This window comes from Pristiophorus japonicus, chromosome 10, assembly GCF_044704955.1.
Source record: "Pristiophorus japonicus isolate sPriJap1 chromosome 10, sPriJap1.hap1, whole genome shotgun sequence".
NCBI lineage: Eukaryota > Metazoa > Chordata > Chondrichthyes > Pristiophoridae > Pristiophorus > Pristiophorus japonicus.
In genome coordinates, this window is record NC_091986.1 from 104,095,064 (window position 1) to 104,108,245 (window position 13,182).

The window sequence follows — 13,182 nt, forward strand, 5'->3', positions numbered from 1 at the left end:
CCGCCAAAGGGAGCTGGTCGAGTGTGGTCAGTGCTTCAATGCTGGGGATGTTGGCCTGATCGAGAACACTGATGTTGGTGCGTTTGTCCTCCCAGGGGATTTGCAGGATCTTGCGAAGATATCATTGGTGGTTTTTCTCCAGCGATTTGAGGTGTCTACTGTATATGGTCCACGTCTCTGAGCCATACAGGAGGGCGGGTATCACTACAGCCCTGTAGACCATAAGCTTGGTGCCAGATTTGAGGGCCTGGTCTTCGAACGCTCTCTTCTGAAGGCTGCGCTGGTGCACTGGAAGTGGTGTTGAACCTCATTGTCGATGTGTGCCCTTGCTGATAATAGGCTCCCGAGGTATGGAAAGTGGTCCATGCTGTCCAGGGCCACGCCGTGGATCTTGATGGCTGGGGGGGCAGTGCTGTGTGGCGGGGTCAGGTTGGTGGAGGACCTTTGTCTTACGGATGTTTAGTGTAAGGCCCATGCTTTCGTATGCCTCGGGGAGGGGAGGGTCACTGAACTCTGCACACCAGCGCCCAATAGTTTGGGAAGTGCAGAACGGCGAAACACTGTGTGATGAAATACAAAGGCCTTTGAGGGCCTGCAACAATCTGGGGACTAAGCTGCCTTTATTTGGCTGCAGATACATCCTGTGCTCTCTACCACTCATAACTGACCTTTGAAACGGAAGTTCCTTGACAGCTGGTACACATCCCTTTAAGTAGCGCCCCGCCAGTCGCCAGCCGGCTGGTTCATGCCTCCGCTCCCTGGCGCTGTTGATGCAAGGCTGTAAGGCGGGGGCGCTACGGAAGTTTGCAGTTCGGGCGCCCAGTGAACATTGTAAGCTTGCTGACGTCACAATCTGCATGGTAAAATGTGCCAAAGTGCAAACTGTTATTGCCGGCGCCATGCGACGCAGGATTCGCCCTGTGGCTGCGCTACTGTCTGAGCACCCCATTAGCTCCCTCGCCAGGTGCTAACTGGGGGCGCTAACATAAAAAAGGCAAACCAAGCACTGAGGTTCATTTCTCGAGGAACAGAATTGAAAAACATAGGAGTTATGTTCAACTTGTATGGAACTTTGGTTAGACCACACTTGGAGTACTGTGAACAGTTTTGGTCTCCATATTACAAGAAAGGATATAGATGCACTGGAGAAGGTTCAAAAAAGATGTACTTGAATTATACCAAAACTGAGAGATTATGGGGCTGAAAATGCCCCTTTGCATAAGGCCCGTGGCAGCCTGAAAGCGATGGCCATGGGTCGCTGTGGACTAGCCGGCGAGTCTCCGTGGAGGGGCCGCCATTTTACAAATTGCCCTTCCTCAATTTTGGAGCGGTGTAGAGGACCAATCCGCCCGTTTTCCTGCTGCAGCATGCACGCACCGACCCCTTCTCTACCGGCGGCGACCCCTTCCCGAAATTGCTCCGCGGGAAATTGCCTCTTTTGAAAATTGCCCCGCGGGAGCAGCGCCACTGCCGGTCGGAGCCCCCGTCAGCGTTTGCTGTCGGTACACTCTCTGTGGCTGGGCGGCGCGACTGCCCTTAAAGGGGAGGTGGCGCTGCTGGTGACTCCATGTTTTTTTTGTTAGCGACTGCCAGGTCGGTGCGGCAATAATGCCCGCGGGTTTGGCCAGGTCACCAACAGGCAGCCTGGCTGGCCCGGCCAAAACCCTCCCTGGTGGCCCAGTGTTTGCCACTAAAGTGGCTGAGAGTTCGGAGCAGCCCTCCCCTTTAACTGAAGGGGACGGACCTCGCGGAGCTGATGACTTGTAGCATCGGCCACTCCACACCGCCTCCACTTCCACCCCGATGATGAGGCTACTTCCGCCCTGTTCCAAAAAAAGCACGGTTTGGCAGTCCCATGCATTGGGGCGGCCGGAACACTTCAAGAACGATAGGTGCGACTCATGTAATTTCAGCCCCTATACCCATCCGGAAAGATTGAACAGGTTGTGGCTCTTTTCTCTGGAAAAGAGAAGACTGAGGCATGACTTGATAGAGGTCTTTAAGATTATGAAATGGCTTGATAGGTTAGATGTAGAGAAGATGTTTCCACTTGCAAGAGAGACCAGAACTAGGGGCCATCAATACAAGATAGTCACTAAAAAATCCAACAGGGAATTCAGGAGAAACTTCTTTACCCAAAGGGTGATTAGAATGTGGAACGCGTTACCAGAAGAAGTAGTTGAGGCAATAGCATAGATGCATTTCAGGGGAAACTAGATAAACACATGAGGGAGGAAGGACTAGAACGATATGTTGATGGGGTTAGACGAAAAAGGGTGGGAGAAGGCTTGTATGGAGCATAAACACCGGCATTGACTCGTTAGGCCGAATGGCCTCTTTCTGTGCTGTAAATACTATGTAATACAATCACAAGATCAAATACAAACTAATTGCAATCGATAGTGGGAGATTTTTTTTTAAGTACTTCATAAAGATTTCTAAAACTGGTTTGTAATGAAATTTTAAGATGAGAGATTCATCGTAGCTATTTAATTGATAGCAGATAGTGAAGGTACTCCTAAATGAGAGAAGGCTCCAAATCAAAAGTGGTAATGGAGGATAATTGGGAATAGAGAAGGGAGTCAGTGAACCTGACACAATCGTAGGGACTCTTAGAAATGTACCCCACTAGGATATGAATTTAAATGATGTAGCTTTTGATGAGCTGATAGTGGGAGGATGGAACTCATTAGAATGCATACTGTGGCAAGTTTTATTCACACATAAAAGTAGAATTTAACTCTCATGTGGCATGCCAGTAGAGAGTGTGGGCCAGTCACCTGATCCTGGTGATGAGGTCCATTCCATTTCGAAGGCCAGGACTAATTACCATATCACTCTGAACGGGTATATCGCTGGAGCTTGCCAGCTCCAGGTCGGAGCAATATCAGGCAGCCCAGAGCGCAGGAATATAGGACTGGGAGAGGAATCAAATGCAGAAGCATTGGCCTACATTATTCTTGTGGAATTCAGCAAAGCACTCCTGCTCCTTCTGGCCCACAAAAATGTTTTTAACTGACCTTTTTGGGGCCTCTTCCTCTACACCACCCGATACAACTGGGCTGAGCATGCACAGTGCACGCTTTGTTCAGTTATCCATTGAAAGTGCATCAAATAGATTTGCATATAGTGGGGCTCCTGCCTGATTGAGGCGCATGCCTGGGCTACCCAGTGGAAAGTCCTAGTAAATATGGCGGTGGAGTGGGAATGGGGTGGTAAAGTTACCACTTCCATTACCTCCCCGTTTCTGCCGGGCAGGCGGAGTTAAATTTGGAAGGGGATGGTGTGAAGTTAGAAAATAAAGTGATGTAAATTTTTTAAGTTATCCATCTCTTACTCCAGACAACACTCATGCACATGCTTCTATCAGTTTCCTGCGACTCTGGTATCAGGCATGAGAATAGATGCAACTGTAATCCATCTATACAAATAGAATGCTTATGTTATGCCCTGCTATATTAAAGCAGCAAGCAACGGAAGGTATCCCCTATGACATACTATTGTAATCATTTGTATGAAGCAGATGCTCAAGTTATATTTTGTATATTAAAGGCAATGCACTTCAAACCAATTTTGTTGCCTTTCAATACTGTTAACGCTGAAATGGGTGCTGACTTTTGCTTCCTATTCTTAGAAAGGAACCATCCCATTGCAACAAAACATTTTTGTTAAGGTGGCATAACAGAGTGCAACCAGAGACAACCACAATACCTCATGTCTCACAAATGTGACCATGGTAATTGCTGATTTTAAAACCCTGTACTCGGAAATCAACAAACAGCTCAGATTTTCCTTAGCCTAATGCATGGTCCACCAACCTCGTGTTAGTACGTGATAATTCTGTACTTGAATTTCTACCTCCAGTGGATAAAGTTCTAGATAATGCAATGCATAGGAGAGAATTCCACAGGCAAAAGAAGTGTTGTGTGAACATTTACCACTAGTATTTTGAGCAATTAGGACTAGCCATTGCTACATTTTCCTTTCTCTTACACATTTTAGATAAAGGTTAACTATTAAAGATCACATGATTTTACTTAATACATGGTGGCTTGGCAGCTCTACTGCTTGATACAGTTACTGATCTTCATTTTGCAGTGTATGCACAATGAGCTATTCATCAGCTTCTGAGCGAGCCCATTAAAATAAAAAAAAACACGTACCTTGCTTTTCGCTGTTTTCTTCGCAGGGTCCTGGTCGCGATCGCTCAGCCTGGCACTCTGCCTGAGTGCTGGGCTGATCGCGGGGCACCCCTGCTCTATAGTAGTCCAGGTAGGTCCCTTTTTAATTTGCAGAGTTTGCTAATGAAGGAAAGGCCCCTTAGACACCACAGCACTGCATGGCCCAGTGTGCAGCTCTGCTGAGGAGTCTGCCCAGTTAGTGCGCTTGATTTAGCACTTCACTTCCTTCCAGAGGTGGTAACCCAAATTTTTTGAGGGGCGAAACTTTAGCTCCTGGCGCTAAGTTTCATGCCTCCCAACTATTACTGCCCCAAACGGGGCGATAATGAATTTCACCCTCTTTATGTGCTCCTCACAGCTTACTGTCCCACCTAGCTTTGTATCGTCAGCAAACTTGGATACATTACACTTAATTCCCTCATCTAAGTCATTAATATAACAACAACAATATAGAATATAAATAGCTGAGGCCTAAGCACTTATCCTTGCGGTACCCCACTAGTTACAGCCTGTCAACCTGAAAATAACCCCTTTAATCCTACTCTCTGTTTTCTGTCCATTAACCAATCCTCAATCCGTGCTAATATATTATCCCCAATCCCATAAGCCTAATTTTGTGTAATAACCTATTTGAATGCTTTTTGAAAATCCAAATACACTACATCCACTGATCCCCCCTTATCTACCCTCCTAGGTACAACCTCAAAAAACTCTGATAGATTTGTCAAACACAATTTCCCTTTCATCCATGTTGACCCTGTCCAATCATATTATTACATCATACTCAGAGGGGAGATTGCTACCAAGGTGACAAGTGAAAATGAAATGAAGATTCCGGAAGCAGTATTCCTTCTAAGTGATAGTTTGGTACACATTTGTCACAAAAATGCGCATGAACTCTGGATATAATTTGATCTTGACCAAACCTGGGTTAATATACACTTTTATCACTGGCAGCAACATACTTCCGATATGGTTTCCCCCGATAGCCATGTCAGATTCAAATGAGCATAAAATGGTTTGTTTACAATCTAATAGAACACGGCTTCTTTTAGTCATCAGTTTACCTGTATCGTTCAGGATAGTATAAACAGTTTCCATGCCAGCATGGATATGATCAGTTACATGACAATGCAACAGCCAAGTTCCAGGGTTCGATGCAACCATTTCTATAGTCTGAAATGTTCCAGGGAAGAGATCGTACACATCTGCCCTGTGATCGTTGCCTATCTAGAAGAATACAACACAAAATATTAAATATTACCCTATAGAAAATGGGCCTGAGAAATTGTTTGATTTGTGCTTCCGATGGGTGAAGTACCGCACTAGGAATGTACTGTTGTAAAATTTGATCTCTAATGCATATTAATAAGATGCATACTTTGAAACCTTATCACACAGAATTAGTACCTGCTCACTATCTATCTAGCAACAGCATTTAAGCTCTGCTCTGTAGCTGGTTGTCACTGGAGATCTAGTCATTATCATCAGTGGTCTGCCTAAGGCGAGTACAGGCTCAATTATTCCCTTCTCCAGACCACTCTGTCTTGTGATTCTCTCTTCAATTCTCCATACAATATCCCATTCTTCAGGTGGTCCAGAAGCGTCCTTCTTTTCCTCCCTCTTGGTCTTTTTTCTTCCATCTGTACTTCCAGCAACTCTTTCAACATGCCTTTTTTCTGATAACATCAATCAAACAACTGCTTCTTGTATCATTGTCCATATCTACTCATTACATTTCTTAACTATCCACTTTACTTTCTCTATGCATTTCCAAACCAACATCTCAAACTTTTTTATAAATCTGACCTCCCCTTTCCTCCGCATCCAAGCTTCAGCACCACACTCCAAATCAAATTCTTCACTAACTTTTTCTTCAGTTCTCTACTTAGTTGTCCAATTATTATCCTTTTCCTTCTATAAAATGCAACTTTTCCCATTGTAATCATAGCTTTACCTCCTTGGCACATCTGCTATCTTCAGTCATTGTACTTCCCAGGTACTTAAATTGTCACACTTGATCCAACTATACCTCATTTATTAAAATACTCACTCTTCCACCAGCATTTCTAGAAACTTTCATAACTTTGGTTATCCACATTGATCTTCATTCCATAATCAATTGCTTCAGCATTAAGGCTATCAATAACTGTAGTCCATTCATGGTACTTGCTACTAAGGCTTTGGCATCAGCACATCTGACAGTCTTCACTAGCTGACCTTCAACTTTCACTCTGGCATTCTCCCTCCAGACCCTGATCCCCTCACTGACCTTCCCAGTTGCCTCCTCTGGTCCCCGATACCCTTTCCAGTCTTCAGACGTCCCCCCTTTGATCCCCCTCCGGCCTTCCAACTACCCTCCTCCAGCCCCCGATCACCTTCTGACCTCCTCCCTCCGGCTCCTGATCCCCTCCGGTCTCCAATCATCCCCCCCCAATCCCCAATTTCTCCCTCCCTCCTCTCTGCGGGCTGGTGTCGCAGGCCTACCCACCTGAGAGCCAGCCAACCTCTTCATCTGGCTGGCTGTAGACAGAGATCCAAAATGCTAATCAGGCCCTGCCGTTAAATTCGGCAGGGCCTGCGGGAAACACATTCTCCTGGGTTTCCCGACTGCTTTTCAGCCCTCCCATTCCCTACATGCCTCTAATTAAAATTCCGGCCTATGAATCTGGAAAAAGGAAGGACAAAATGTCATTTAGATTTTCAAAAGACCACCCGATCTGACCAGCCCCAAATCGCCCCACACCCAAGCCCATGATCTCTCCGGGTCCCCCCTGCCTCCTGATTGCCGGTCCAACCCCTCACCAACCCAGGAACCTTTGCTGATTTCCAGGAACCGTCCCCAACAGCAGCTCAGGCTGCGGTCTTCTATCGCTGACTTTCCCACTCGGCAACTGGTCAGCCTGTCAATCTGACTGGCTGCCAGGCGGGAAACGTAGTACAAAAATTATAATGAGATCCTGCCATTAGACTCACGCAGGAACTTTGTGTTCTCGGCATTTCCGGGTTTACCCCCAGGAAACATGCTCCCCGCTCCCTCCTGTCTCCCCATAAATATCAGTGCCACTGTATCCCATTCACTATCCTTTCACAGAGAAACACGTTTCTCCTACAACTCTTCTAGCTTATACTAGCATTCTTCTCCTTTTCCTCTCCCCGTCCAACTTATTCATATTAGCGCTCATTTTCCCAACCCACTTAAACTGGTACTCTTCCTCCACACCTCCCCTGTCCCCCATTCAAGCTAGCACATATCGCTGCCTCTCCTGAATTCATGCTGGCATTCTCCCTTTCAGTTAATGCTATCACTCTCTTTCCTCATCCATGCCAAGACTGTCAAAAAAGTAAAGCACCCGAGTTAGGATGACCATTACACAATTGTCTATGTTTCAGAAAGCAATTAATAGAGGGAAGCACACAAACAATTTTGTACAATTTAAATTAATTTAAACTTTTTGTCAATTTAAGGATCCATTAAAACAAATGTAGTGAGAGGTTATGGAGCGAAATGAATGGTGACAACGTGTAAAATAATCTAAAGTCAACTCAACAACAGGTACAAACTATAGGATGAGATTTTCTACTTCTGCACTTGTCAGCCCACAATTTTACACCCATTAAAATTAATTTGTGGAAAATAGACGAGCTGGCAGGTGCAGAAAAAAAAATCCTTGTCAAATTTTGCTTTGTTTCAAAATTGAACGGATCACGTTGTGAATGGAATGAGGGTCATGAAAAAACTTAAATCACAAAGGTTTTAATTAAAGAAAAAGATACGCCTCCACCAACCCAGTGGCTGAAACATCTAATTGAATAAAAAGAGTACAGACAAGTTAATATCTCTGACTACAATACAGTAGATCGTTTTACTGTGGATTTTGCTTTCTGGTAACAAAAAACCAAATTATCATCATCATAGACAGTCCCTGGAACGAGGATGACCAAATTATATCTTCACATCAAATAACTTTGAACTGCCAGTTAATATTCTCAGGTGCATAAGCTCCAAAACAATAACCTACTATACTATATAACAAGCAGTTGATGCACAGGCTGTTGCAGATGAAAGAAGATTTTATAACATTTCATTGATGTATTACTTAAAGTGGCTTACCCTATAGATAAAACTCTGGGCATGGAAATGAACAGTGTGCATATCCACTTCATTTCCCATACCCAGCAAATACCAGTCAACCTTCTCTCCTTTAACCATCGTCAGTCCATGAAGATTTCCATAGATCTTCCCATTAATTGCTGAAATAAAAATAATTTAAAAATCGAGTAAGATAACTTTGTGAAGTGATGCTTGGCTCCACTAGTTTAGGGAATCTAAAATTGGTATGCATCCATACCATGTATTTTATTGCTTTCTGCAAATTCATCCGTTTTATTGAACTCAGTCGGGTCCACTTGAAGATAAGTGATGATATTATTATTCAAGTACCAGGATTCATTTTCATCATATACCAGGAACAATAAAGCAAATTCTCGATCAACATCTTTCCTCATGCCATTCTGGTTGAGTATTCCTTTACGACAGGTTATCAAAGGCCCAACCAAACCACTGTACAGATCCTGAAATAAAATGCTAAATAGATTATACAAGTTTTCTTTTTAATTGCATATAGTTTTACAATATATTATGGGTAGATAATTAAGTAATTACATGTACTAAACAGCTAACTTCGGAAGATGAAATGATAGGGAATGGAGCTAGTTGCACTGTACATTTCCATAAACATGACATGAGCAACAGTGCAATTGCTGTGGATTCAGCCTGGATTGAGTTTAGCATATATTCTAAGCCCACCTCAAGGGAATTGTCTCATTCTGCTTCAGCTCTGTACTGGCTGCAGTCTATGAATTCTCAAATTTAATTTTTTAACTTTTGTATGTTAGCAAAGAGCTGAATGTCTTGTCAGCTCTTCACTATCATTTAAATTTTAAACAGTATTTGGATGTTGGTGAGCACAGCTCTGTGAATTTGTGTAAGCAAAGCTCTGCTTTGTGTGACCAGAAAGCAATGGGATTATAACTCAGCACTCAATCCAGTTAGAATAGCTCCATTACATTGCAGTTTAATAAAGGGAGTGACAGAGCTCCTACAGTATTACAGTGTCAAAACTGCTGCAGTGTTAGCAATGGAAATGCACAGATGTAAAAACAGGGAAAAAAAATGGATGCTGGCAATTTCAAAATTGCATTGGGACCTTTTATCAAAGCTAAAAACTAAAATGCAGGCCTTGAAATAATACAATGGGATATTAATATCTTAATGCATTAGTCTCTCTTCACACTATTTTAATGGATTTGTTAAACTGTTTAGAATAAATAACTTACCTCCACTAAACCAAGTGACAAGGACATTTTACACAAGTATACTAAGCATATCTGAGTAACGCAATGCATAGGGCCCTTGTGCTATTTGGTATATTAGACAAGAAAATAAATACCATCACAATCCAACAAAGGGACAACAGGAAGCATTCAAAAAGGACAACCCACAATCTGACAAAAAATCCAATGCCTGGATATGCAAATTGAAAGTGAAATAAAACATGTTGTTTCAAACAAAAACCATCAGAGTCCAAAACACATTGAGGTAGAAATTCTGATGTCCCAGGCCCGTACGAAGTTTCTACGGACCCGGGAAAGCATCGGAAAAGCCGGTTTTCAGCATGCAATGCACATGCGCTGAAAACCGGCTTTTCCGATCTGTCAAGCTGGAGCTTGACAGATCGTAGCCAGATCGGGAGCGAGGACAGTTACTTGCGAAAGATTGTGATATTTACACATATCTTGCCCAGGAAATGTCCTCAAAAATCTTGCGCCTGATAAAAGCAAGCGCATAGCCTACTTTTACAGGCGCAAATGTTTTAAAACACACAAAAACATATTAAAATAAAGTTATGAAAATATATTTTATTGTTAAAAACCCTCCCCACTATGGTAAGTTAATTAAGGCATAATTAAAAAAACTTTTTTTTTTTAAATCGGGACTTTTTTTTTTATAAGACATTAATAACTTTAATTTAAATGAATCTTAAATATGTAGTGTATATTTTCTATTTTTTAGTAGTGTTTTGGGTGTTTGGGGGTTTCTCATTCATAATAATGGGAACTCCAACTTACAGAGTTCCCATTATTATCAATGAGAAAATACGGTACCTTGATTGGCTGCCCAGAGCCATGTGACTGCAGCTCCAGCTTACAGACGTCCCTACGAGCACGCGCTGCAATGCGCAGGGAGAGGAGGCCTGTGGACCGGGATCTCGAGCGGGCGCAGCAGCTTCAGGTAGGTGCGCATTTTTTCTCTAAAATCTAGTCGAACGTCCGCAGGAAGGAGAAAGCGGCATTTCTGGTCCATTATTAATGAACATAAGAACATAAAAAATAGGAGCCAGAGTCGGCCATTTGGCCCCTCGAGCCTGCTCAGCCATTTAATAAGATCATGGCTGATCTGATCATGGACTCAGCTCCACTTCCCTGCTGCTCCCCATAACCCTTTATTCCCTTACCACTCAAGACTCTGAATATATTTAAGGCAGAGATAGACAATGACCCAGCCAGCACAACTCTCTGGACAGCGAATACCACAGATTTACAATGCTCTTAGAGAAAAAATTCCTCTTTCTTTCAGTTTTAAATGGGCGGCCCCTTATTCTGAGACTATGCCCCCTAGTTTTAGTTTCCCCTATAAGTGGAAATATCCTCTCTGCATCCACCTTGTCGAGCCCCCTCATTATCTTATATGTTTCAATAAGATCACCTCTCATTCTTATGAACTCCAATAAGTATAGGCCCAACCTACTCAACCTCTCTTCATAAGTCAACCTCTTCATCTCCAGAATCAACTTAATGAACCTTCTTTGAACAGCCTCCAATGCAAATATATCCTTCTTTAAATACAGAGACCAAAACTGTATGCAGTACTCCAGGTGTGGCCTCACCAATACCCTGCACAGTTGTAGCAGGACTCCTCTGTTTTTATATTCTATCCCCCTTGCAATAAAGGCCAACATTCCATTTGCCTTGCTGATTACTTGCTGTACCTGTATACTAACTTTTTGTGTTTCATGCACAAACACCCCCAGGTCCCTCTGTATTACAGCACTTTGCAACTCTTCTCCATTTAAATTATAATTTGCTTTTCTATATTTTCTGCCAAAGTGGATAACCTCACATTTTCCCACATTATACTCCATCTGCCAAATTTTTGCCCACTCACTTAGCCTGTCTAATATCCCTTTGCAGATGTTTTGTTTCCGCCTCACAATTTGCTTTCCCACCCATCTTTGTATCATCAGCAAACTTGGTTACATTACACTCGGTCCCTTCATCCAAGTCATTAATATAGATTGTAACTAGTTAAGGCCCAAGCACTGATCCCTGCGGCATCCCACTAGTTACCATTTGCCAACCGGAAAATGACCCATTTATCCCGACTCTCTGTTTTCTGTTAGTCAGAGAATCCTCTATCCATGCTAATATATTACCACCAACCCCATGAACTTTTATCTTGTGCAGTAACCTTTTATGTGGCACCTTATCGAATGCCTTCTGGAAATCCAAATACACCAGATCCAATGGTTCCCCTTTATCCACCCTGCTCGTTACATCCTCAAAGAACTCTAGCAAATTTGTCAAACCTGATTTCCCTTTCATAAAACCATGCTGACTCTGCTTGATTGAATCAGGCTTTTCCAAATGTCCTGCTACTGCTTCCTTAATAATGGACTCCAGAATTTTCCCAACGACAAATGTTAGGCTAACTGGTCTATAGTTTCCTACTTTCTGTCTGCCTCCTTTTTTAAATTAAGGGAGTTACATTTGCGATTTTCCAATCTGCTGGGACCTCCCCAGAATGCAAGGAATTTTGGTAGATTACAACCAATGCATCCACTATCTCTGTAGCCTCTTCTTTTAAGACCCGAGGATGCAAGCCATCAGGTCCAGGGGACTTGTCCATCTTTAGTCCCATTATGTTACTGAGTACTACTTTTTTAGTGATAGTGATTGTATTAAGTTCCTCCCTCCCTATAGCCCCTTGATTATCCACTATTGGGATGTTTTTAGTGGGTTCTACCGTGAAGACCGATAGAAAATATTTGTTCAAAGTCTCTGCCATTTCCCTGTTCCCCATTATTAATTCCCCAGTCTCATCCTGTAAGGGACCAACATTTACTTTAGCCACTCTTTTCCTTTTTATGTACCTGTAGAAACTCTTACTATTTGTTTTTATATTTTGTGCTAGTTTGCTTTCATAATCTATCTTCCCTCTCTTCCCTATCTTTATTAATTAATTTCTAATGTTTCAGAATATCTAGTTCATAATGTGTAGTCATTTTAATTGAATGCTACCTTCACAAATTTTACTGCAGAATAATAAATCCAGGTGATGCAATTTGAGTCTCCACTACCAGGGCCTGATCTTTCTGGAACATTCCATCTGTAGGTCTTGACCTGACCTAGAATAATAAGATACATGCAATTGAAATGAGAAGCACAAAATGAAAAAAAAGGACATGGAAAAAGATGGAAAAAGCAGATAAAATAGTTTCTTGTACAGATTCCCTGCATAGATTGCATTTTATCATATAATATGGCATGAAGAACAAGCCTCCCCAAAATTAAGGGTTCAAATAGCCAAGGTGTATCAATACAAATGAGTAAATTAAGGTATAAGGAAAACAGAACATTTTAACCCAAATGATAATGGAGCTGTAGCATAACGTAGCAGGGAATATCATTGAAGCAACAACATAAATGGGTGAAAAAGATAATTGGATCTGTATCTTTAGAAAGAGAAGTGATAGACAGTTGCATGGGTTTAATCTATGAAAACATAACAGGCTTTCTTGGGCTCAATGGCCTTTTCCTATTCCTAAAAATTTTTATATTCTTATTAATGGGTAAAATTCAATCACAATTATATTTTGAGAACATCGCTACAGATTATATTCCATATACTACTGTGAATGGCCTTGCAAATCTCTACAAC

General features: G+C 42.4%; 1 protein-coding gene across 2 annotated transcripts in view; it reads right to left on the reverse strand.

The window, feature by feature from the left end:
- hephl1a (hephaestin-like 1a) overlaps positions 1–13,182 on the reverse strand; it is a 146,878-nt gene that overhangs the window by 15,502 nt on the left and 118,194 nt on the right. For both annotated transcript variants that reach the window (XM_070891980.1, XM_070891981.1), the window contains exons 15-18: positions 12,543–12,649; positions 8,534–8,756; positions 8,296–8,435; positions 5,249–5,411 (exon numbers count right to left, since the gene is read on the reverse strand). In XM_070891980.1, the coding sequence (XP_070748081.1) occupies positions 5,249–5,411; positions 8,296–8,435; positions 8,534–8,756; positions 12,543–12,649 (633 nt within the window). The remainder of the gene's footprint in view (positions 1–5,248; positions 5,412–8,295; positions 8,436–8,533; positions 8,757–12,542; positions 12,650–13,182) is intronic.